Consider the following 27,295-nt stretch of genomic DNA (forward strand, 5'->3'; position numbering starts at 1 on the left):
GAAAAAAACATGGTTAAACATTCAAAAACCTGAATTATAGCCTCTTTTACTTACATCTGAAATTGAGGAAGGTTTTCAGATGGTAAAGCTAGTGCCAAATCCAGAAATTTGCAAGCAGACAAGTACAGGTTCAACCATCTCTGGCTATTGTAGGATGTGGAGAAACCATTGCCCCCTGTGTACGTCGTCTCCAGACCAGCAACAGATGGGCCAGAAGTTCTAAAATAAAGTATAGTGGGCAGGTGAGTCATAATGGCCTTCTGCTGTTATGGGAAGATCCTCTTTCTGCATTTGCCTTTATAAACATACAACTCTTTATTAACCATTTTAATCCTGATTTCATAAATCAAAACAGAACATTGCAAGTCTTCACTATGCTTGGAGTTTATGCTTAAATGTATTATGCTGCATCTGATTCCCATCAGTCATCCAAATTACGAGCAAGTCCTAACTTGCAAGTCATGTGGATTTTACTGTATTTTAGGGAAAGAATCTTCAAAAGAACAAAGAGAAGCTAAGTAAAAATGAAGAACAGAGCTTGGGCACCTAACTCTTTTTTGTTCTTTTGCAAAATCTGCCTCTTCTGTTAGAATTGACGGAAATTGGATCATACTGTATAAAGAGTGGATGGGATGGAAACAGACAATGAAACTAGAAAAAACCTTAACTCATCCTTATTTCTTTATAACACTGGAAGAAACCACATTTTTATTAGATTTTTTTTTTCGTAAATACTCTTGTCAACCTTATTCCAAATATATATACAATACAGAAAAGCTATAGGTCATACTACGCACATTTTAATTGCAAAAGTAGTATCATTTTAGCCAGCAAGACTAGGACTGTAGGAACTAATGTACTTCTGTCAGCATGTCAGAAGGTTGCAGAACACTATCAAGTTAAACAGGCAGGAAATTCAGCTTAAGTTTACCTGGAAATGTCTTCATCAGCAGTTAGCTCCTGTTCCATCAATAAAAACACTTGTACCTGAAAATCAAATGCTGTATTTTAATACCATTTTTTATGGACTGTGACACAAGAAGATTCTGTAGGGAGGTCTGAGGACTAAGCCTTAGAAGAACTGCTGTTTGGAGCTTTTTCCATTCATGGATGATGAAATAACCTACTGAACTATGAATGGACACTGACACCCTGAAACTCCTTCATTTCTCATATATAGCTCAAGTAGCACAAGGGCCACATAAACTGGCTATTTGATGGCCAGAAAAGCTTTCACAGGCCAATCCCCTGCACTACCCAGAAAGAGAGCCCAAAGGAGAGTAACACCTAAAGGAAACTAGATAAAGAATAACATAAAGGAACAGCCAAGCTCAAGTGTGAGCCCCTAGAGATGACAAAGTCTTGTCCACTCAAAGTAGTTCCTAGACTGCTGCAACTTGCATCAGCACCAGCAGACAGCAGAGGAATCAGGGTGCCATGCTGCTCCCAGCTCTGAGCAGATCTTATGGAGTAGAATGGGATTCCTAATATTTATGCCATTGACAGGCTCAAATTTAAATATGCCTATTGCCAAAACAATGCACTCAGTCTTTAAAATACCTTACGCAGCTTTATTCCTTCTGTTGCTTAGATCAATGGTTAACCAAGGGCTAACTTGGCTTCCAGCAGATACCAAAAAAACCAACAACAACAACAAAAAAACCCCAAACCACAGTAGTGATTCTAATTTGCATTCTAAGTTAGCTGGTCCCTTAGGAACTACTTGGCTAACAGGATAAACGGACCACAAGATGTACCAGCCACCCCCCTCCATACTCATTCCCAAAGCAATACCAAAACTGAAACCCAGATGGTTGCAAACAGCCAACCCCAGAGACTCCAGAGGTAGCAGTTTTGAAAACAGATGTTTATCCTGTCTTGCTATGACAGTGTGACCCAAGAAGAAAAAACAAAGCCAAGCATCGGGCCTTTTATACATCTAACTACGAAATTTCAGCAACAGTGTGGCAGGAATCACCACCAGTTGCCAATGCAACACGGATTCTGTCTCCGTCTTTATGCAGGTTCTCATCCTCATTGTTGGAGGAGGAGGGCTGAATAACCAGGAAAGTAGCAATGGGAAAAAGTGAGTGAGAGAAGTAAGGGAGTGTGAATAGTTGGAAGGGTACATGTACCCTATTGAACTGGTAAGTAGGAAACACTGTGGTGAAATGCAAACTCAATTCAGGAGATACTTGAATAAATTAAACAGCACAAATCAACAAATATTCTATCTAGTTTGAAAAAAAATAGACATCAGGACTGAAAATACATCAGCATTCAGTTTAAACTGTGTCCATTGTACATTTAATTGTACACAGTGCATCTATAACAGATTTTGTATCAATAACAGATTTTCTTAAAAGCATTCAGCAGCTGTGTCTCAAATTTACAACAGTCTTCCAAGTCAGGAATACTATTGCCAGCTCACCAGTTCAGTGATCATGGTAGGCCAAAGCGAGGTAAGGTGCTGTGGAGACATTCTTAAAAGCAATACTCTGAAAAACAGGAACACTTGGGAATGAAGAGTGGGCACCTGTGGCAAACGAAGACTTTCTACCAGCCTTTCTGAAACAAAAAAGTGAACAAAGATTCCTCACTTCAGAAAAATTCCAACCAGTATCTTCTCCTTCCCTTCATTTATCCTCAAAACTTTTTTCTTTAATATCTGCCATGCTAGTATTTCAGTACTTTGCTACAGTTTACTGATTCTGTCAACATACAAAATAACCACTTTCACTAAGCAATGAATAAAAGCAAAAACCTCAAAACAAAACAAATACACATTTTGATTAAAGTTTTCCATACTAATGCAATATTGCATCTGAAAGTTTTCCTTATCTTATGGAGAATTTCACCCCATTCCGGAAAGAGGAGGTTAGCAGATTCCAAAATATACGATAACAGCTTGAACAGCCAACATTTACATTATTAAAAGGCTGCATCATCACAGCATATGAAAGGCTGCATCACATGGCATATCACACAGGGACAATATCCTCTTAGTTAATCATAACCATCATTAAGCATTCAACATGGAGTCAGATATATAAAGAAATTTTTCACTCAAGCCAGCCCAAGAAATTTTTTGCAGTTCAGACCAGTAAAACCAACAGGTATCTTGAACACTGTAAACCCAGCTACTGACTGACTGGGAAAAGAACCTCAAAGAATAAATCCTACAGCAAATGAAATGAGGAGGATAATGCAATTGACCTTCCATATGGAGGAAGAGACCAAAGTATCCATCTTGGTAACACCAAAAGACAATATCCTTAGAAGAAGGTGCCCTAACCATCTGCGTCATCTTAGGGGAAAAAAAGAAGAAAACACCACATATCCCATTCCCAGTCACTTAATGAAACAAGTCAACTGGAAGAGATGTGATAATTAGGACAGAAAAACAGAAGAGCAGAAGCTGTAGAAGTGAAGAATTTAAAAACCACTTCAAGGTCAGCCTTTGCATTTATCCCCATTTCAACATTCATGATATAAGCAACTATTATGTCAAAAAGCACCTGAAAGGGTAGCCAAGAACATTGATCAAGGTACAAAATGAAAATCAGTGAAACAATCTAGCTAAAAAGTCAACTGGAAATTGGGAAATCCAGGTACTTTGTAATCATTTAAGATTCAAAATGTTCCCACTAAAATCAGCAGAAACTTGGCATCCAGTCCTGGAAATCGAATCACACACAAATATTCCAGAAGACAAAATTTACCTGCTGTTATCCAGAAATTTCTCTCACAGATGGCACGTGGCCCTGACCAAAACGCTATAACTTTGTCATAAAAACATTCCTCAGCCACAGTCAGATTCAAGAGAAAGAATTCCATTAGGTGACACATTTTTCCCAACCTTGTATGTCTGGAAGGTATTTCTGGTACTGGTCTATTTCGCTGCTAAAAATTGCAAAGGCCAGTCTCTTGAGGAGCATAGCGCGCTGCTCCAGCTCCGCATCCCGGTTAGCAAACAGATTGAGGGAACTGCTCTGAGCCACAGCCACTCGTGCTGAAAGAGAAAACAAGTAGCGCCAAGACGAACTTCAAATTTCTCTTCTGTTTCACATTAAGGCACAAATAATTCTTACTTTTGTTGGATTAATGTAGTTCAAAAACATCCACTAAGAAAATACCATTTCCATTTTTATTTGTAACCACATTGATTAAAAAATATATCTTGAAAGAAAACTCTTAGATATACACAACCCCTCTGGCTCTTTGTTTGCTTGTTTTAAATACAGTTTGCATGTTCAGATGATCAGAAGTTTTGGTTGTGCAGAATCAATTTTTCCTTAAGCAGAATTAGTGTTCAAGATCTAAAAAAATCCCCTCTGGTTAATAAACTTAGTTGCATAAACAAAAATCACTGTGGGCCAGGATGGTCTCAAATTCCCTCACTTCAAATGATTTTACTTATGAATCTCCAGAATAAAACAGTTGAAGAAAAAAAAAATTATTCCAGTCTGTTTGAATTATCCAGAGTTGAACAAAAGTTTTCAAGATATTTATTTTCTGTTTTTTATGTTTCCCTTGGAGAAAAGTCACGACTATATCAATAATACTTACTCATCAAATCTCTGAATGTGGTTTTGTCATGTGTCATCAAATTATCCATAATAGCTCTCCAACTAAAAGAGGAAGATTGTACACAAATTAGAAGAGCAAGAAATCCTTACAGGAAACTTTCTGCTCTTTTAACTAAACTGTCTCTCATTTGCTAAAACTTCTAATCTAATCTCTTTGCTATATAGATGCCATTTCGTCAGTACAGTTTGATTGATTTGTACCTTTACAATGTTTAGGGATTTTATTTATCTTATTAAAAATATATATATTTTTAAAATAAATTTGAAGTTGAAAAACGTACATAGAAATTAATATTAGGTGAGTTTTATACTTTGTGCGGTAATCTAAAATACAGAACATCCCTCTTTTCTTCTCTCAGAGAGATATCTTGGGAAATTTTGCTCCACATTACGTATCCTCATGTGTAAGAGTATACATACACAAAACTTGTAAGAGCCACTGATACAAGCAAGAAGAAAAGTCTTACTGGTTAACACAAGAAGCATCCATTTGGAAGAAACTGGAATCCATGAAGAGATCAAATGCTTCCTTCTTCCATGCTCTCCTTGTATATTGATACCCACTAAGACTGCTTAATAACTGAACACAGGCTCGATAGCTGGATGCATTGTGAGCGCTAAACAAAATAAAGCCAACATGAAGTAATTTGAAACTGTTGCTTTATAAGAAGTTTTCAATAGATATTCAATCCTTATCCTGTCTGATTCAACTGAAACGTCGGACACACCAAATTTCAATCAGCTGTAAAGGTCTACATAAACTGAATAAATTGTAGAGATACCTGTGATTACGGAGGTAGGGAACAACATAGTGCATAATATTTACAAGCAAAGGAATAACTCTCTCTTTTTCATCGCTGTAGAAAACCATATCCAAGAGATGAGCCAAAACCTATAAAAAGTGAGGAAAAAATGTTATCACTCACTCCCAAGCTACTTTATGCTTACCATAAGAATTTCTTTGTACAGTGTTTTACACTGAATGTTCAAGTTTACAATAGAAGTGATCAAATTCCAGGTACTATATAAAATCCAAAGTATAAACATGCCTTCCTTTCTAAAAGGAACTTAGGTAAAAACACAAAAGCATAAACTCTTGGTCAAAGCATTCTACAGAATAAGCTACGAAAAAAATACAAAGACTGAGTGTGATTATCAGCAGAAAATAACACATACCACTAACAGCACAGAAAGTCTGCCACCAAAACCATCCCCTATACTACACATCTGAAAAGGCACACTCTGCTTTGCATCCATCTCACTGAATCTTTGTAACCTGTTCAATTAGTTTTCTATATTGTTATATGACAGGAACCCTTATCTTTTCACATCAATGTTTCCAGTCAAATCTCTTTCCCCAAACTTCTAAGCCAAAGCTTTTTGCAATATAAAAGATTATTATAAATCAGTATTTAGTACACCTGAGCAGACATTTACCTCAGAAAGTAAGGTTAATGCATGGACACTATAAACTGATGGAGTTATGTTTGAAGTTTCCATTGCTGGAGACAACATATCTAAACAAAAATAATAATAAAAAACATCCAAAGTTAATTTTCTTAAGCCATTATTTACTTTACAAGCATATTTTAATAGCATATATTTTGAAGCTCTACAGACTCTGTCAGATACACTACCTAAGATACCAATACCTGAACATACTAATATGGAAGCATTTTTATAAATATTTAATATATAACATACTAAATTAGTATTTTCACTTCTATACATATATGTATACATATTCAAATTAGTTAAAGCTTCATTAATTTTGGCCTGATAATTAATTACAATGTTTTATTTAAAATAAAAGATGAAAACAAAACCACCTTCAACATCAGATTCCAAGTTGTTTCCATCAACCATAATCTTGGGCGAAGGCTTAACCTCCAAGTTTCGTCTTAGCCAAGTAGTCTGTTCCAAGGAAGAGCCAGCAATTGCCCCAATGGCATCCACTATTTTGTGTGTTACATCCTGGTGGAAAAATAACAACTAAACATCCTAAGGACTTTGCGCAGAAGGCTACATTCGTTGTCCTGACATGTTTTTGTAGGAAGCCTATATAACTTACTGAGTACAGAATGCAATTCAGTAACCTTTTTTTGAATCACTTCTGTTCAATATTATCAGTGATGAATAACTACCCAGAAGATGATGTGAGATTTTTCCACAGATAAAATCAAAGTATAAATATACTAAACAGAAGATACCAAAGACTCATTTCAGAGTACATAAATGATATGTAAGAAAATTCTAATACATTCAAGAAAGGTTCTGATTCAATAAAATAAAAATCTGTAAATGTTTAGTACATCTTTCTATGAATAATGAGAACTATAGTTTTTTTGCAGAAGTCCTTTCTATCCAAATATATCTACTCCAGTTCTAAACATGCATCTGGTTGTTGCAGCAACCTTCTTGTTAAAAATATATTTCAAAATATATATATTTTAAAAATCTAAGGTTTACCCCACAGGCACCTTTAGTGCTTGGAGAACAGTAAGGAAGTTATATTCTGTGCATGAACATGATTGCTTAACTCAGGGAGGGCTCTGTCGCGTTTTTCAACAAGGCATTATAATATCATATCATATCAGAAACAATTTTTGTTTCCATTGAAATTTATTTCCCTGGGAATCTCAATTGTTTTTTCTTAATCCTGAGCTACTTGAAAAAAAAAAAAGAATAATTCAACTTTCACATCATATCACTTATATACACAGGATCAGATTCATCAGATCTTGACTGGTTTACCAGCTTTTAAAAGAATAAAGCTAAATTAGCCATCTAGCTTGTATCTGTCTGTAGTCAGTGCAGAGAGACAGCAATTTCCAGAGTACAATTTATCCTCTTCTATGATAAGCAAAATGAATTGTCCTCCCTTGAGGTTCCTCCCTCTCTCTAATGACTACGGGTGGAGAATAAATAACTCCACCTAAAACTTTCTGCTTAACATTTACAGACATCAGGAATTTAGACTCAAGACCAAAGTAACAGAAACTGCACCATTTTGCAACATGATTACTATTGAAGAGAAGTGCCACCTGCATACTGAAAAGTTCGCACAATTGATGTTTCATCCTAGCCAAATATGTTATAAATTATAATCACCTAAGTCTGATTCATGCAAAATACAAGCACCTGACTCTCATTTAAATCAGAGTACATCCTTAAACCCCCATGCATCTTTAATTAAACATCCAGTGAAGAATATAAAACTGCCAGCAGTGAAAAATGTTCTATGTTATCATGGTGCTCCACTGCACCTCCTTCTTCAGTTTTAGCCATTTAAATCTTAAATATTTGTTAAAAAAGAAAAAAAAATCATGTTCCAGCAAATTCCCATTTTACCTCACATCAAAAAAATGAAGTAGTTTCATATAACCAAGATCAGATGGTAACAACAGAACAAACTGTACAGAAGGATACATGTCTGAAGCCAATAGACTTCTTTTGAAAACACTAATGGGGTTACCCAATTTACTTTTGGGCCCCCATTAGAAATTTTCAAACAATTGTTCCAAGAAAAAAAGAGAATTCAGGAAGCCCAGCAACATAGGAGAGAAAAGTTTGGTAATCAAAAATAGCGACATTAAAGAACAGGTAAGGTCTCTGCTTGGATAAATCACTGCAGAGACTAGAATGCTAAATAAGAACAGAATAGACACAAATTCTTTTTTAATAAAGAAATATTAATCTAAACATCAAAAAACACATTGTTTCATGGACAGCATGGTTAACAAAGGCTTCTTTCTAACCCCACAGTATTTTTGCCCTGTGACCATTTCTCTAACATGTCCCATCCATTATCTCTCCACAATATTCTCCCTACAGCTCCCTCTCACTTCCCAAGCTGTTTGGCTGGGAAACTGGCAGCAGCTGACTAGTAGCTATCCAGCTGCTCCTTCTTGAGAAAGATAAAGGGGAATTTCATCTGTTCTTTCCTCAATGGGGGCAGTCATTTCTCCCTTTTCTATATTATTGCCAATTTTCAAAAGCATGTAGGAACATTTAGGATGTCTTTCAAATTTTGCTCAAAATTCACCAACGGTTTTTGGGGTGGCGAAACAGGGAGAGCACAGAGGTCTCATTTCCTTAGGGAACTACACTAAATAAAACAGTCAACTTACAAGCAATAAGCATTTTTTAATTTGTTTAGCACTTATCAATTGCTTAAAAACATTTTTACAGGGAAAATCATTTGGACACACTATTGTCATTCATACGATTCTCTCAAATGAGACATTTATTTTCAAAGCTACATACATATATATATTTTTTTACCTGAAGATCTCTCTGATCTTTCTTATTCTCCAGACTTGGATTTTTCATAATAAACTCATTAAGAACACTGCAAAAAATAATCAAGTAGATACAGATTTTATTCTTATAATAAAAAACTCAGGACCACTCTGAAGAAATTTACATGCATAATACTTATTTATAAAATCTTCAGTCATTTCTCTTTAATTTACTAACATCCTAGAAAACATGTTTCCAAGTTTTCTCACCAGAATAGAATATTTTCCAAGTATTCTTAACCAGAATAGTTTTATCAAGTACATGTTTTACTAGAATACACAAAAATATTTTCAGGGACCATTTATTAGCAAAATTAAATTCCAGAAAATGGTGCTTGATGCTTTATACAGAAAACCATATTCAACATTTTATTTCTAACACTCCACAAACAGTTTCCATGCTGGGGATTAATCTTTTTCAGTAGGCTATAAATATACATATACTTACCAAACAGTAATTAGAGCTACTTTCTAAGTAAAATCAGAAGCTTAAGTCTACTGTTTAAAGAGTCTGAATGGCTCAAATAATCAGTAATGTAACAAAAATCTTGGCTTATATCATATTACAATATAAAGTTTAATACATATAACCATTCCTCAGAGAAGAAACTAATTCGATAGACTAAGAAACAGGGATTCCTCTCCACTCAAAAATAAGTGACAATGATTTGGAAAGACTAACACTTCAATGTGATCTCACACACTAATATTTGAACTTCCCTAGAAATCACAAATATCAAGTGCTTACCCAAGTATGAGGAATTGTCCTGGAGCTGGAAGACCAACCTGGATAGAGTCCTTTAGTAGAAGCAGCAGTGATGCCCAACTATCTACTAAGCTGGTCACTGGAATCCTAAAAGAGAAAGTAATGACAGCAATGAAAACAGCATCCTATCTCTCAGGTATTCCCCATTTTCTTTTTACTTCACAGTTCTCCTGTCTGATATTGTGAATCAACATTCATATACATCTTTCTTGTTTAATACCTGGTTTAATATTAGGTGGCTACATCAAGCTTGTAGTATGCAGACTCAAGAAAAGGAGGAAGGCAGAACAGTGTACTCAAAAGACATGCTTTTCAGCCAATGGTTGGAGCGGTACCAGTGAGCTACAGCATAACTAAGTCCAGCTTTCAGGGATGGGGGGCAGATCTCCTGCAGGATTTTCAGATGGGAGAAGAAAGGTGATGTAGAACTGGGGAAATCTTAAAATACCTTTCTTCATTATAATACCTACAGTTCAAAACCATTCTTTTTTTGTTATTTAGATTACACAGGGAATTTTTTATCCTATGGATTATAAAAGATAAAAATGTCCAGATTGTCCATCTGCTTCTTGATGACAGAAATAAAATTTAACTTCTTGTCTTACCTCTGAGTATAAGCATAGAAAAACTGCAACATGCAGACTTCCAGGGAAAGATGTTTCTAGGAAGAAGATATGAAATCTGTGTGATTAGGAAGAAGCAACTGACTTTTTTTTGTTGTTTGTCACTGCAAAAATGACAATGCTAAAATGTTACGGCAGTGACTGAAGATAATTTCATTAACAGTATCTTACGAATTTCCATGCAGGCATCTTTATATAAAGTTATTCTTTTCTTTTGCTTCTTACTCCTTTTCCCACTTCCCCTTCTCACTTGAAAAAAGTCAACCTGACTCCAGGGTACATGTTTGTTTCCCTCACATAAATATCATATCCCATGAAACATGATCTTTTACAGGAGTAAATGGGATTCTGGAGTTTTTCAATAAATGGTAATAACTTAAGCAGGTATGACTTCCTTTTCTTTCCCTCGCAAAGGTTCATCCATCTACTAGATGTTCAAAATTTTCACACTGTAGTGAATGGTAGCATGAATTACTTGTTTGAATTTGTGAATGAAGTATCCATATCATTTAATGTCTAAGCTTCTGTAAAAAGATATTAAATAAATGAATAGTGCATTTATGGTGTTCATACCTTGTCCTTTGCTATGGCTGGAGGCTGCTTCAAAACTTCTTTCACTGTTTGTATAACAGTCTCAGTTCTCATTACACTGATGGAGCGAACTAGCTCTACCAATAGAAGTTGTTCTTCACCAGCTGCAGGAATAACCTAAAAGAATCAAATGTACGTCATAGATTTTCATCATAGACAATGCCTGCGCCACAATTAAGATAGACTGTCTCACAGGGTTCTTATCAAGCAAAATGAAAGAGATCTGCCACTACAGAGGAGACTTGGGTTCCAGATCTGAACTGCCTCCTACAGGAGCATGTCACTATAGACCATAAAGTGAATCCTAGGAAGCTGCCTTTATTGTGAGTGGTGCTTTTAAGAAAGCTCTTAATGAGAAGAGTGTTCCCAAGTGAACAATAGTGTTCTGACAATTTGTAAAAGTCACAGTAAAAAACTCTAAAAGCTTCCTCCAAGAACATACTCTGCCTTTAACTACTTTTGTGGTAGTTTTCAGGTTAGTACAGAATATTTCAATAAAAGCAGTCAATGAACATTGAGCAATCAAGCAGCTAAGCATGCAAAAGTTTGGGAATATGAAACACAACATTTAGGCTGGACCTCTATAATCTATCTGGTTTCTAATTTGGAAATATATTCCTTCTCAAAACACTATAGATTTTTCTGTTAACTAAATATTCACACTATCTTCAAATAGGACATGCTATACTTGATATGTCAGACATGAATTTATGGAAGTCATTTCTATCTAGGGTGTGATGAGAGTCAATTGCTCCTGAAAGTCATCACTGAACTTATAGTAGGATCTTAAAAAGCTGTATAGTGGTTGGAGAGGGTGGTGAGGTGAAGAACATATATTCTCCTGCACTGTGTGAGATAATTACATGAGTAAAGCCTGCAACAAAATATACATGCTAAGGGGTCAGTTAAATTTATAATCATAGCTTCAAAAACAAAAGGGCGGCAAGTGCTCTATATTTCTGCAAATTTAGGTGACTAAAAAGGATAGTGAATAAATTCAGGCATTTGAGTACAAATACACTGGCCTAAATAATTCACTGAAAAAAAAAATCATGCTTTTAAGAGGTTATGCCAATAGTGAAAAGTATTTATAAATGAGCAAAAGTGCTCATATTCTATTTATAAAGGGGCATAGTATACATCCATACCCCTAAGCCTGTTCATAAATCATCATTATTATCTTACTGTAATGCATAGCAAACTTGGTGATAGACTGGACCCATACTGTCCTATATTCCAGACAGGTACAGAACAGAAAGACCAGGTTTTAAAGAAATCAGGCTTTTTATCACAGTCACAATAGGAGGCACACTGTTTCAGCTAAAATGCCAGTAACTAATAGTTCACCTGAGGGCTTGGAGTTACTTACTCTGTTCCTGAAGAATTCGGGAAGATAACCCAGTTCTAAATTCAATTGGTAGCTCCCTGACCATACAGTTGCAAATTAATAAATACAATTTATATAAATATTTTCCATATTCTGTAAGTGCATTTTTCACTGGAACCCCCAATCTTACCGTTAATGCTTTTAAATCACTTGAAGGTACTACCTCTATTCAAAGTGACCATGGTAGTATACACATACCTTTGTCCTAGAAGCATTTTTATTTTGTCTCCTTTCATTCCATACAAACGCAATAGCAGCCATGAAGTGAACACCATGATTCATTGAAATTGGGCCCAACAGTTCAAGAATCTGCTGCCTCAAATTCTGAAACGTGGAAGCAGAACATGTACGCCTTTAAATAAGCACCTCAACATTATGTTCAAAATGACTAGCTATTGAGCCATACTCAGATGGCACCTGTCACTAGTTTTTTGTCAAAATGGAAGGATGCACTCAGTGCGTTCATAAAGCTCTATTCTACATCTGGTATTCTTTAATCATTTTATTAATGACTAAAACAATGGAAGAGAAAATACACTTGTTAAATTTGCAAATGTTAATGAAGTGGAAAGCAGCTGATATAGAAAGGTATAGAATTCAGAGTGACCTGACAAACTGGGAAAATGTCCTTGGGCTTTGCATGCAAAGGTAGGAATAAACCACTTCAGTAATTCAGGATGAATAACTATTTAGACAGCAGTGCTGCTGAAAAAAAAACAACAAAAAAAATCTTGGGATTGTAATGGATCACAAACTCACTGAGTTAACAATGACAAGGAAAGAAAAAAAGCATCCATAAACAGCTGCACTGCATGCAAGACATGAAATAGTATTTCCCCTGAAAGAGGATACCATGTAGCATGTCCAGTTTTGGACACCTTACTTCAAGAAATGTACATAAGTTGAGAGAACCCAAACTATAAAAAAAGAAGAAAGATTAGTGATACAGAAAATATGATCTATAAGAGACAGAAATGAATTTGTATAGTTTAGAGAAAAGAGAGTTAGTGAGGATATAACAGTTTTCAAATGTGTATGAAGTAATTACAAAGAAGAAAGGAAGATGATGTTCATGTCCACTATTTACAGCAAGTGAGATAAAGATTAAGAAGTAGGAAGAAAATCGTAGAACAAGCTACTCTGGGAGACTGAAATTTTCAGTGTTGAAACTCTTAATAATATGTTTCTTAAGCATGTCAAAAGTTATTTAGGCACACTTGGGTCAGGAAAAACAGCATATATTTCCTGAGACATCTTCTAGGCCTGTTTTCTATGACAGGAGGATTACAAAGAAAAATCTATTTCCTGTCTATTTTCTGAAAGCCATTTCTACTTTGGTCTGAGATATTTCAGTAGGATTTCTCTAAGCTTGCAGAAAACTGCTAAATAGGATCCTAGAGCTTGACTGTGCACTTTATGCACTTGCCAAGAGAACAGTTGCCAAAGCAGCCCAGTTGGACTGAAGCTTAAAAAGCTCACTCATATATGAGGCACACAATTCTATACAATTCCATGTGTTTTTAACCACAACAACCAGTTCTGAGGCAGCTATAAAAGCAATACACAAAAGGCATGAGGCGAAAAAGCAAAAAAACTATTCTAATAGGTGACTAGCTGAATTCACCAACCAGCTGAATTCAACCAGGATTTTTCATGTATGGTGTATGTTAAATGTTCTTTTGAATAATGCGGATTTGGGCAAAATAAAGAAAATCTGGGATTTACAAAAGAGTTAATGCTGAATCAGAGTACAAAAGCTTATCTTATTTTCACAGAAGCAGCATAATGCTTACAGGCCATTCACAACTACAGACTTCTCGTCAGTGAGTGGAAAGCCCTCCTGGCAGCACAAATATGACCATGAATCATGTCTGTGCAAAAATGACATAAGGAGTTATCTATTACTCCTTCAGCTTGAATGACAAAGGTTGAAAAGGTTGTAACATAGCATCATCACAAAACAGTATCTGATATATTCAAATGAACTATGAGGAAATCATATTTTAAAATGCTTCAAATTTAAATGACAATTTCTTACTTAAGAATGTGAAGTACTACAAGTCTGAGCTGCTTTCAATAAAAGGGCTAGGCAGAGTTCTCAGGAGAGTCCTACTTGTCCCCTTTTCAGCTTCTCATCTTTACAATTACTAACTTACTACCTGCTATGACATTTTCTCGTCTATAATGACATTACTGTAGAAGAGTTGAATGAATAAGGAACTAGTTCACAAATGTCTGAGTGCAAGCTGTTTTCAAAGTAGAGCTCTGTTTTGATAAGATTTAACATGAATATTTTATACCCTTTGAGACATAAAAGGGTAGTCTTAAACGGCTTCAACTGTTCTTCAGGGTGGATATAATTTCCTTCGTAGAAGGCCAACAGGGGAGGCACATTGTTGTCAGGTGATACACTTAAGTTTAAAAGCTGATTCAATATCCATTTATAAAAGCCTTGTTTCTGGGATGGATGGTTATAGACAGCGACAAAGGTATTAAAACACAATTTACACTTAAGGGAATGTAAGTGAATTTAGTTTGACAAAGGTATTCATGAACAACTTAAACGATGTAATCCCTGGTATTCTGACCTTTGTTGATCCAAGATTAATAGTGGTAATGGAAGCAGCAGCAGCAGTGGTTTTCTCTGAAGAATCTGCAAGGTGAAGGATGCTCCATAGCAGAGTCACAGAAGACATGATCATATGCAAGATAGATAGGATCCCATTGCGTGCTTCAATCAAGTGTTTCTGATCTACATTAACCAAAAGCTAGTGGATTTCAAAGGAGAAGGGGAGGAAGAGCATTAAACATCTACATAAACAGCATTAGTAAAACAGTATGAATTGAAATTTAATGGACATCAAAGTTTGCCACTTTAACTCTTTTTCAAAATATTTTTAATAATTCTTAGAGTATATACAGTTTTGAGTCTGTTAAATAAGAATAAATTAAAGAATTTTTTGACTCACAATCATTCGGTATAGAATGTATTCTGAACATGTGAAGCCTCATGTCTACAGTGATCAATTTTATATCATCTACCAATACCTTTGCAAAACTTAATTATTTCAGAATTTGAGGGGAAACTAATACTGTAAGCAAAATTATTTATTTGCACAGAGAGTAAACACTTTTCAGTTATTTCTAAATGAATGGAAAGCAAAGGGAAACATGAACAAAAGCAAAACAAAAAAGACAGCAGGACAAACATTTTCTTGCAGAATCTGGGCCAAATTCCTGACATAGACCATGCTCAGATCATCAGATCCAAAAATACCACTTGAACAGGAAGACAAATTGTGAATATACAGAAGCTGCAGAAAGAGGATATTTTGACATATTGCAAGGTGAACAAAATCCAGCCAGAAGATAAAGGCATCAGCCTGTAAAGTCCCACAAATGAAGCCAGCTCTAAAAGGTGGCATCTCAGAAGTCTGAAAGTTAATGAATTACTACTTTGCTCTTTTTCAGGATAACAAAAAAAATTAAAAATCCAAGAATACTCTCTCAAAGATCTCATTTGTAGAAAATTGTTCTTCTATTTAATTGAGATGTAGATATTAGCAATGAAAAACTTATTTATAGCCAAGATAGTCAAATTCAGTATTTTTCACTCAAGCCTCCAAGTACCTATATACAAGCACTGTTAATACAATCATATGCCTTAATTTGACTAGTACTGTATAGGAATCTTTCAGACACCCAAACAGGTTTACCTGATGATATTGTGTAGATGGATCTAGGAGGCAATAATGAATTATCGTTGTGATACCTTCCAATAAAGTAAGAATCATATCTGGTGGAGTGACTGATGCCATCCAGAGAGGCCTAAAATAAAAGATAATTTTTTTAAGTAGTTCATTTGATGGTAAATTAATTCAAATTTGCTTGAAAAAAACTATACATCTCCACATACACATACCTATTATCAGATAATCCTGTTTCATATTTATACTGCTGAATTAAATTATCCAAATTCCTGCAAAGTTGAAGGGTCACAGAAACAACCACCCTTTGAAGAACTTTTCCCATGTAAGGCAAAGTAGAAGTGATGAGGCCAATCCACTGGGGATGCATTTTACAGGCACAGTGTTGATGCAGAGCTCTTATCACTGCACAGAGAAACATGCCTTGACAAGTTATTGGCTGAGAGTGTAAATACTGAAGGGAAGTCATTGGCTGCTGAGGGCCGATGTGCTCCAAGTCCGTTATGACAAATTCGAAGCCTGTTTCATTTTCCTCAGGCACAGTCATTACTCTGTGTTCCAGGACGATCAGCTGCTGGAGTACTTTTAGAAGCTGTGACTGCAGAGTACTGCCATTATCAAATTCATCTTCAGAGAAGTTTATAAGGCTGTCTTCAGAGAAACCTTCTTCTACAGCCACTATGTTTTTTCCAGCTATCTTTTCACTGTGCCATTTCTGTGCACTAAAGATAGAAGATAGCAGACAATGCAAGATCACTTTCTGAACCTTGCACTTGGATAACATGTCCGAAATAAAACTAGGAAAGCCCTTTGCAGAGCTTTCTATGACTTTTGCCAACTCAGCAAAAAGAAGTGTCAAAATTTCTATACTCATCATTTGCATATTACGGTTTCCTGTTAGATCTTGTGAGGTTACTTTAACATGAGTTGGATAGTGGCTTCGCATATAATACAAACACAAGGAGATAAGAATTTCTATGTACATAGAACTCCGAAAGTTATGGTTCGAATCAACTGGGATGTGACTATAGAAATCTTTGCCCATAACAGATATTCGATGCCTGGCTAGAAGATTCTGGAGCAATGAGAGCTGGGGAGTGTATGCATTGTTGACACTGGTAGTAGAGATGGCACTTACAAAAGCTGAAGGATTTGTTTTCAGAATTGCTTTAATCGCAGAAAAAGAATACAGTGTCCTTGAAGAGTCATACAGCTGGAGATAGAGCAGCACATGTTGATACAATGGATGGATATTAAAGTTGGAAGATCTTCGCATTCCTGGTGACCCCACATCACTCTCTATTTCTGAAATCTCTCCTTCTCCACAACTGTACCAGTTTTCTAAATCAAGACCATCACTGAAGAAGACATTTGTTTGCTTAAGCTTTTCTGTTTGTGCTTTCTTCTTCTCTTCATCTTTCTTTTTGGCTATTTTCACCTTAGGTTTTGCACCTGGTTGCTTGCCAGACTCTTTAACAATTGTTTCTTTTTCTGACATTTTTTCTGGTGGCTTTCCTTTGAAGCTGAACTGAATACTACTGTGGCTTTGCTTTCTAGACTTTGATTCCATGGAAGTAAAAGTGAGATCAGAGAGAGACTGCTGACTTGCAGCAATACAGGGTGAAGAGTTATTTCTTGAAATTTCATCTCGTAAACTCTCAAGCCCAGTCTCAGTTGATGCTGATAATAACTGGGAGCTGTCATTACTAAGCAAACTACTCTGGCTACTTTGAATATTTTGATCTTCACTTTTAGTCACCTCTTCAGAGTTATCTAACGGACTGAATTTGCATGAAGTATCCTCAGAGTGTAGATTATGTCCGACTGATTCAGTCTCTTCTCCAAGACCACTTACAACTTTGCATATTAGATCAGTAACCACTTGTTGCACAATTTCATCAGGTGAGTCTTCTCTCAGAGTTTGAGAGCTATCTTGAGCACTCAGGCTTTCTGTTTCTACCTCACAACTGATGTTGTCTCCAACAGATGACTGAGAACAGCCAGAGTCAGAACTCTGCAATGTTTCAACTTGATGGTCAGGAAGGTCAAAATCAGACACGACCATTGGAATAGTCTCACTGCTGGTACTTAACAAGGAAAGCCTGTCACTCAGAGGGTTGACGGTCAGGCTGAAGTTCTCCATTTCGTCCATAGCAAGTTGTTTTTCATTGCTTTCTTTAGGTATAAGTTGTCCTTGGCTTAAAGGCACATGAGAAAATGCTTAAAGAAAAACACAGAAAATCATACATGTAATATTTAGAATTAAGAATAAGAATTTAGAATTAAAATCAAGAATTTAAAGTATTTTTAATACTTTGACTGAGATGAAGGTATGGTACTTAGCCCTTTTCACACCAGAACAGGAAAAAAAATGTTAATATGCAAATCACACACGTTCACTTAACCAAAGCAAGATTATTTTAGTAGTAGACTTTAGCAAAACAAAGTAATTCACACATGAAATCTTATGCAGTCTTATGTGCTTGTGTTTTCATAAAAAATAATTAACAATATGTTACTAAAATTATACTATACATGCATACACCTTCAAACTAGATCGGTATGTTTTCAGTCAGCCTCACATCATTGCGATCCTAATTCAAAAAGCATTTCAGCTCTTGGTTAAACTTCAAGACATATGCTTAAGTTCCACTGAAGTGAACAGGACATAATAATACACTCTATATTAAAATACTTGACTATTATCTTAAATTGGAAGCAATGAAACTTCAAAGATACTGGGGTATCTTTGGGTAGATATATTGGGTAGACTTGGTATCAAGCCTACAGGGTAGACTTGAATTAGGAAAAAATATGCATGCATAAACAGATGTACATATAAGCAGTAGTTATTCTAGAACTTTCTTTTCAGAATTACTGTCAAAAATTTCTACTATGTTTTAATGTTACTTGTAAATAATAGATAAGCAAAATTAAATAAGAAAATTCCTACAGTCCTCTAGTGTACATACCATCTGCACAGCTAAATTTCTGCATAAAGTGCTTTTCATTTTCTTCTTCAGGGTGACAGGAAGATTTAGTCCAGTAACATTCAGCCTGTACTCGCTGAACAGAAACTCGCTGAGTTTTTGGATGGAGAAGCAGTAGGAGCAAAGGTTCAAGAACCCTTGCAATATCATGTCTTTGAAGGACTTGATTTAGCCAGGCTTGTCCCACTGACCATGTAGAACCATCTAAGCTATTAAGGCTATCTAGCATAATAAATAAAGATCTAGAACAGAAAGAAGAATGAATTTAGCACATATTCTATACCACACACAGTATAATCCCATTTTAATCCGATATATGATAAATTCAACATGTTGGGACACACTCCAGTGTTTCCCCTGTATAAAACAGTATTTTATTTGGAATCCAAACTTTGTAGCCCAAAATTTTATATTTTAGTCTAGCCTAATGAAGAAATGACCAGGAAGAGCTAGTAATAATGTCAGTTAAGACACCTATTGTATTAGTAGTAGTACTAGTAGTATAGTCAGCTAAAACATTTGTACAGCTACCAGCATAACAAGTTGTCTTTGACTACTAAGAGCTGCGAAAAGACAAACTTAAAAAGCCAATTCATGCAGTTGCATGAAAAATAAGAGATACCTTATTCAAAGATCTTATCTTGGAGAACTGGGAGGAGAAATGTATTTGAGGATTAAACTCTTCCTACTCTCATTATTTTCTTCTTTTTACAGTTTTAGCCTTTCGAAACCTTCCCAAATTTTGGGGGAAAACAATATACATACTGGACTGTAAATTTTACCATTTTATGTCCTCTAGTGGTATGTGTTCACAAGAAGCTCTTAGCTGTACATACAGAATTTATCACCATTTCCACAAGTGACAGCAGCAAGTCAAAGAAATGATAACCATTTTACTTCGCTTCCTACAGCTAGGTATACACTAGGAAATTTAAAAGAGCATTTTCCCAGCACATTTCTGCTAGTTGAGGATGATGAGGCTAGTTCGGGATCTGGAACATTCAGCTTTTTCGAAGAAGATGGCCTGACACCAGAAAACAAAATAGAAATCCTCTGCTGCTTGTCAGCAGGTGGCATCTTACATAAAAACACACAGATTACACAAAATAATTTTTATATCTTAGTGCTTACTTGCAGATTTTTCTTAAATTCTCTTAGCTCTATCCTTACTTTCTGTTTTTATATAATGCAATTCTGTGTTGACTTCTCTCTCTTGCTTTTGTTTTTGCCAAGTCACAGCAACAACCCAGATACTATGCTTAATATATGCACACATTAACTGCACTGCTGGTCAATGCACCAGGTGATCTTTCCTGTCCTATATTTTATATCTGTCAGAAAAATCTACAACTGACATCATCATCATCATGAAAGTAAATTTGTCAAATACTCATTTGCTTCTTCCCCTCCTTCCTGGCTCTCATGGTAACACTGAGATTCTCTAAATTCTAAATATTCTATGCTGTCAGTGTAACGTAGTTAAAGATTTTGAAGCAAAATTATTTTAACTGAATCATGGCTGCAATCACCAACCTGTCAAAGGTACGGCCAAAGGAAGAAGACTTGTTAATATGAAGGTCACGGGTGAGATGCCATAGCACTGCAAACTTTGCATGAGCTTCCATTCTTACTTTCTGTGGATCAAATTATATGTTAGATCTAACAGAATACCACTAGCCTCTGATAAGTACTGCAAAAAAGAGGTATACAGAAGCTTAAAAGGTATCATGAAGTTATTATAAATCATGTATTTGACTATGAGTTCTAATCTTATCTTTTAATATTGAAAAACAGAAATAGGCAACAATAGCTTTTTACAAACAATTTTAGTAACAGGAAAGGATTCCTCCCCCTGATCTTGATCTTTCCTGCCTCAGTTTCCAAATTTAGCTTGAAAAAATTTTGAATACATATTGCCCTAGCTTGAACAATACTAATTTTACTCATGCCAGTTGCACAGCTCTGCTTCCAGTGAGTTTATCATAATCAACATCAAGGCATTAGAAGAGATCATGAAAAATGATCAGGAGGAAACATGTAAGCTTTTGAAGAGGAAAACTCAAGGATACAGAGGCTGAGAGAAGAAGAACTGTCAGAGAAATATTTAGATAAAAGCAGCCAAGTGGTAGCCTCTGGAGTCATGGGATTAAACACAGTATCCAAGGAAATAAGGGAATGAAAACAGATTGGCTAGAGAGAGAGAGATGCAAGAATTCTCCAGCTAGATAACACATAGATAAAGTTCATGAATAAGATGCTAATTTTACTTACAGCTTAGTTTTGTAACAAATAATACATGCTTAAAGCAGCAGATGATAATCTGCTGCACATTATTGCTAATAATATGCAAAATATTTAATTCTGAAGATGGTATTAAATTAAGAATTTATGCCTTTATCTCTTTACTGTGGCTATCAGAGCAAACAGTTATTCCAGCAAGACTGAAAACAATAACAAATGCCACATTATGGTAAGACTATATGGGTATGTCTGTAAACAACAGTTTTATCCAAGCAACAAGGAAGTTACTAAGCAGCTGTAGGACTGAACAAAGAAAGCACAGTAATCAGGATAGCTATACTGAATAAAACATCAAGTAAAATTAGTTTCAAATACAATGAGGGTTTAATTACTAGATAAGCAGGGAGGCAGGGAGACAAAGAGATGATGCGGGTTTTGTTTGTTTGTTTTTAAAACATATGCTTATAGGAAATAAACAGTAGGTATATTTACCTCTAATCAAAAAGAAACCAAACCACAAACTGTTAATATCACTGAGACTCTGGCACACTTCCAGACTTCACTTACAACATATAGCTTAAGTTCTGCAACCGCTAATACAACCAGTGTGTGCCACAACAATGCAAATTCTAAGTCAAAGCTACAAAAAATGAAAATTATAAAAAGAGCACTAGACAAATCACACCAGACTCAAACTAAAAACTAGAGAAACAGCAGCGTTCTGCAAAGAAAAGCAAACATAATGCATAGTTAGAAAAAATATGCTTATCACAGGAAAAAATTGCTGCCAAATACAAACACGGTTAGACAAAACAATTCAATATCTGCTGATTAGTGAGACAAAATAACCAATTCTCAAACATATGGAGAAGACTTCATGTGAGCCCTTGCAGCCCACGCTGTGAAGATTTAAGAAGTTACTGTCCCCACAGCAAGGTTGGCAGAAATGATTGTGTGCTACCTCTTCAGACACTGCAGTTCACAGACCAGAGTAATACGTAAAACCGTAAATCAGCAGCAGTATTATCAATATGCCAAGCTGTGAACTGCAGTGATTGACAAGCTGACTCACATTCAGTTCACTTGACCCTGTTAATCTCTGGCAGAAAGGCAGAAAAGACAACTGCTTGTGAAATCACTCAAGCATGCATTGCCAGCACTTGTAAACAAGTAACTAACTTCCCATCTTCTGCTCTGCAGGGGCTGTGAAGACATTTTGCACATCTAAAATTTAAAGCACTACAGAGGCCTCAACTCAAATGTCAAATTGATTGCCTCTACCTGTGACAGGCGAGTGAAGAGTTAACAGGACTGAAGTTTGTCAATTGATATGCAGAAGAACTGATAGCACAAGAGCTGATGTGTGCAAAGCTGCTGAACAGAGGACTTAACAGGACTAAAGTCGTCTACCAACTGATATGTGCAAGGACTGATATGTATAAGGCTGCGGAATGGCAGCATTAACAAGACTGAAGAGGTCTGCCACCTGGAATCTGCACGGACCCCCGGGGAGGGAAGAAGCAATACGGAGGTGCTGTGGTCTTGCCTCGCTAGCAGGGTCCCCCCAAGCAGGCAAACAGACAGTCCTGTGATTGTGAAACTCGCAAAAAGTCAGCAAAAGCAGTGTTTGCCCAGAGCCCCAGCCGTATAAAAAGAGACTTGGCAGCTAGGAGAGTTTGAGCAGGGACGGGAACGTGACCTGACCATCCTCTCCGGCTGGACCGTGAGCATCCCCCCCCCTCCCCTTTTCCTGGGACGCTGGGTTAAGGTAACTCCTCGAGGTTGAGAGTCCTCTCACTAGGAGAGTGAACAAGAAAGCTTTCAAGTAGGGATAAGCAGTCCTTCCAATTAATAACGCAGTAATCGATGGTTTCAGGTTATCCTTTCTAAATTAGTAACTGATGGTTTTGTGTTATCCTTTCTAAATTAGTAATCGCATTATGTTAATGGATGTTACTAATCCAAGAACTTGTGTGAGGAAATAAACATCTTTTTTATTATCATTATATTACTGTCTCAGTCATTGCTATCGAACCTTCATAGCATGACAGTGTGACAACCTGAAACAAATTTCTAGAGAAAACAAAGCACCGGTCATGACAAGTGGAACGCCTAATAACCATCATAAAAGCTAAGCATGTGCTTTATATATGGGTAAGTAGAGCATTTCTTTTGATAAAAGAAAAAAGTCTCCTACATAAAACAACCTGCGCTGCTGAATGCTGAAAAGCTCCCTTTGTCTAGTAGAAAAGTACAGAAACATATTACAGACCTAAAATAGACATTGTTTGTCAGCAATCTGAGTATCTTTCAGCTTCAAAAGATTTTGAAAATACTACTGTACTTGCACTAGCTAAACTGAGAGCGAAGTAGAAGTAGTCAGTAGGATAGCCAAGATCACTTCTGAAAAAAAGCAAGCAGTGAGATAAGAGGCCTTTGTGTGGCAGTAAGGAAGAGGAGAAACACACCACATGAATTCATGAGCAAATATCTTAACCTGTGGTAGCATAACAGGAGTTAAGACAAGTTACAAAGTACTAACAAGAAACCAAACACTATTATCAGAGAGGCAGAGAAGCAGCTCTCAGATCATTCAAAAGGTTCTTCTCAGATTATGGTCCATGAATTTAGACAGGAGACAGAGACAGAAAATAAAGACCTCAAGAAAAGAGTAGCTTCAGCAACACACCCAAAAGAAATGTGCAGACAACTCACAACCCCACTGTCATGTCAGTTAGAGCAGATAAGGCAAGCGTATTTCCACAAAGATGCAGATGCAAAGAAAACTGGCAATTACTGTGGAGCAGTTTAGTAGTTGTCCTCTAGAACCGGCAAGCATGTCAGAAATGGTCAGAATTTAAATCTTATAAGGACAAATAACTAGAGAAGAAAGGAGCCACATGAAATTGGGAAGAATTGTACAGGAGCCTCTTCAATGAGAGCTTGAAGGAAAAGACTGTTACAGAAACATTCTAGCTGGAAATAGTTAATTGAGAGAAGTTGCAGAGGATGGAGCTCAGAAATATTGAGCATAGCTCTTGGCATCTGCAAATAAAGTAAAATCTTACTAATTACAAGTGGCTTTTTGGTCTGATATTTACATTAGCTGTTACAAAAAGAACAAGATAAGGTATGAATGGTCAGAAAGACAAAGAACAAATTCATTGTCAGCGAGAAGGAATTAAGGCAGAAGCAGCAAATCAGTAATGTCAAATGCAGCAGACTCAGAAGGATGTTTCTCATGGCAAGTGAAAGGAATCAAAAACAGACTTCAAACTGTAAAAATGAGGTGGTGGCACAAAAACAAAGGCAGTAAAGACAACTCATCTCAGAGGGAAAGAAAAGAGAAAACAAAAGAATAGAAAGATAAAGAGGACCACAGATGACTGTCTTGAGAGAGAAGGAATCTAACATCATTATCAAGAAAAGTGACTGAGGTGTGGCAATGACAAAAACTTAGTTCTTGCTCCATCTCCGAGTTCTGTGGAGGAAAGGAAGCAGAAGGGCATAGATGCTATATTAAGATAAATTATTTGACAGAATGCAAGGATTAGATGAAATAGGAGGGAGCTCCTAGGAGGGCTGGACTACAGTCAGTTAGGATAAAGCAAAATAAATGCTCAAATTTGAAGGAGCTGTCCAACAAAAGAAGAGCTGTTAGGACAACTGGAATGGAATCCAGAAAATCTAGGTCCAGTTCCTACCATTACCAGGCCTTTTTTATATGCTTTGATTAAGACCTTATCTTCTTGATAATGTTTCTTTGTACAAATTATTCCCTGTTCCTCAGAGAAGCATAATGAGGAAAAAGGAATCAATGTTTGTGAAACACCAAGATGTCATGAAAACAGGGATCAAATACAGAGATAAGGTTAAGTGTTCTTGTGAGTGGGAATATAGGAAAGAGTGGCAACATCAGAGGGTGGACAAATCTGACGTTCTGCATAAAAGACAAGAGTATTTTTAATGTTTGAAACAGTCTTATAAATATAATGCAACATTTTTTAAATACTGGAGTTATTTATGCCCTCCACTGAAACACCACGTCCTTTTTCCAAACATATTTCTCTAAAAATAAGCATATATTTAACTCATCTTTTAGTAACCATGAGAACAACTTACCTTGTCTCTGTGAGTCAGCTGCTGACTAATAACATCTTCACAAATGCTAGAAGATGGAACAAGGTTGTGCAGCTGGTAGAAGAGCTCCACACTCTTCTGATGATGCTGAGGAGTTCCATCGCCCAACTGGTCCCAGAGAGTTAAAGCTATATGCTTTGTACATGAAAACAAATGTTGCAAGAAAGACAACTAAATGAGTATCATATTTTCTGTTATTTTCCTCTAAACCAGCTTGAGATATATGCAGTGATGGGAGATGCTGCATCTGATGATACCGTATGACTAACAGGCTATCTACAAAACTGTTCTTTTCTATTTGTATGAACATAAACAACTGTTTAAAACACTGTGTTAACTTATGACAGAAAATATTCCTGCTGGGAAGTCATCTCCAGAAATAAAAGACTTCCACTGGAATACTCAATCAAGTGTTTTCACCTGAGCAATCAGTGAAACACTCACAGTTGGAAAGTTGACTATGTATTTTCATTTAGAGTCTAACATGGATTACAACTGTTGTCAAAACACTCAACAAGGAAGTTTGGTTTACCATACCAAGCACAGGAAAACGGCAGAGACTGTCAGTCTTCACCAGCCAGAAAAAACAATCTAAAGAAAACATTAATGAGTATGCATAATGCACAGTACCTTGAAGAAATCTGTCTTTTCAGCCATGTATCTCAGGTTGCCTTGGGTAAGAGGAGGTCTAATGACCACAGCCACTCTTCCCTGGTTAGGACTAAGAGGCTGAGCAGTTTCTACACTGTTCAGATTTTCTCCAGTGACAAGAGCAACAGATTGAGTCAATCCAACCAAGTCCATCACAAGGGAAATAGTAACACCTTGAATGCTGAAATCACTCGCTTGTTTGCAAGCATTCATTAGAGTTTGAAGCCACAGTGGAGGCTGCACTTGTTCACAGTCTGAGATGAAAACCAGAGAAAATATTTTCATTTAACAACAATTTTAAATGCTATTCATTTTTCCTCTTATATCTCAAAACCACATCTATGATTGCCCTTTACTTTTCATATTTCAACCCTCTCAGAGTATGCGTGTAGGAAAATGTATGCAGGAGAGAAATACCTACTGATGTGTCTTTATATCTTTACCTTTAGAATAATATACTTAAGAATGTAATACTACATCACTTCGAATATTTAGTAACTAAAAGTGAATATCAAAACTTAAACAAGGAAGAGAAAAAATACATTTTATGGAATTGCATCCATTTTCATGGATGCATTCATCTCATTTTTTAAACAAAACTGCACATTTTGTAGACCACACATTCCTTCATTTGCTTTCCTCCTTCAGGAAATTCCTGAAGAGCAAACAAGTCTTAACATTGCAGTTTATCCTAGAATAACTCTATAGTATCTTATATATGTAAATAAAGTGTAAAATGACACAAAATATATTCGTTTTGCTTGAAACATAAAAGACGAGTAAAAGTATCTCCAGCAATTGATGGTTTTGGTGAGAAAATTATCCCTACTAAATAACATTCTGCTTTCACTTAGGCTGTTACTTTCCCTTTCTTACTGTCCCCTCACTTATTACCATACAATGGTCTGATAATGCAGGTGTCTCTCTGCAGCTGACAGTCAAATCACCCTTTGTGCGTCACATGCACAATGCACCCTTTTATTTTGGTGCTATCAGAGTAATTTTTCTTAAAACATTGAAAGGACTATGGATTGCATTACTAAAATAAGTAAATGATTCCATAATGAGACACAAATGAAAAAGTGTTACTTAATAGGCATAAATACAGCATCTATTTAGAACCAAAATAAGGAAGATGCAATTTATAATTTACATACACAATAATTTTGCAATATAATTAGGAACCTAAATATATCTAACACAATTCCAATTTAATGCCCTAGAGTTTATAGATATAAACATTCTTTTGAGCTTGATTCAATTCCCTTTTAATTTCTTCAATTAAAAATAACAGGCATTTATTTGAGAA

General features: G+C 36.1%; 1 protein-coding gene across 4 annotated transcripts in view; it reads right to left on the minus strand.

Moving 5' to 3' along the window:
* The window catches only part of DOP1A (DOP1 leucine zipper like protein A), a 72,708-nt gene that overhangs the window by 6,343 nt on the left and 39,070 nt on the right, over window positions 1-27,295 (minus strand). For all 4 annotated transcript variants that reach the window (XM_067294055.1, XM_067294053.1, XM_067294052.1 and 1 more), the window contains 21 exons: window positions 25,966-26,240; window positions 25,318-25,470; window positions 20,488-20,588; window positions 18,937-19,196; window positions 16,180-18,184; window positions 15,974-16,085; window positions 14,846-15,025; window positions 12,456-12,581; window positions 10,853-10,987; window positions 10,262-10,317; window positions 9,639-9,743; window positions 8,874-8,940; window positions 6,419-6,563; window positions 6,027-6,106; window positions 5,372-5,481; window positions 5,057-5,206; window positions 4,570-4,631; window positions 3,860-4,012; window positions 2,432-2,568; window positions 932-987; window positions 55-219 (listed from right to left, as the gene is read on the minus strand). In XM_067294055.1, the coding sequence (XP_067150156.1) occupies window positions 55-219; window positions 932-987; window positions 2,432-2,568; window positions 3,860-4,012; window positions 4,570-4,631; window positions 5,057-5,206; window positions 5,372-5,481; window positions 6,027-6,106; window positions 6,419-6,563; window positions 8,874-8,940; window positions 9,639-9,743; window positions 10,262-10,317; window positions 10,853-10,987; window positions 12,456-12,581; window positions 14,846-15,025; window positions 15,974-16,085; window positions 16,180-18,184; window positions 18,937-19,196; window positions 20,488-20,588; window positions 25,318-25,470; window positions 25,966-26,240 (4,633 nt within the window). The remainder of the gene's footprint in view (window positions 1-54; window positions 220-931; window positions 988-2,431; window positions 2,569-3,859; window positions 4,013-4,569; window positions 4,632-5,056; window positions 5,207-5,371; window positions 5,482-6,026; window positions 6,107-6,418; window positions 6,564-8,873; window positions 8,941-9,638; window positions 9,744-10,261; window positions 10,318-10,852; window positions 10,988-12,455; window positions 12,582-14,845; window positions 15,026-15,973; window positions 16,086-16,179; window positions 18,185-18,936; window positions 19,197-20,487; window positions 20,589-25,317; window positions 25,471-25,965; window positions 26,241-27,295) is intronic.

The sequence above is a fragment of the Apteryx mantelli genome, chromosome 3 (genome assembly GCF_036417845.1).
Source record: "Apteryx mantelli isolate bAptMan1 chromosome 3, bAptMan1.hap1, whole genome shotgun sequence".
NCBI classification, from domain to species: Eukaryota; Metazoa; Chordata; class Aves; order Apterygiformes; family Apterygidae; genus Apteryx; species Apteryx mantelli.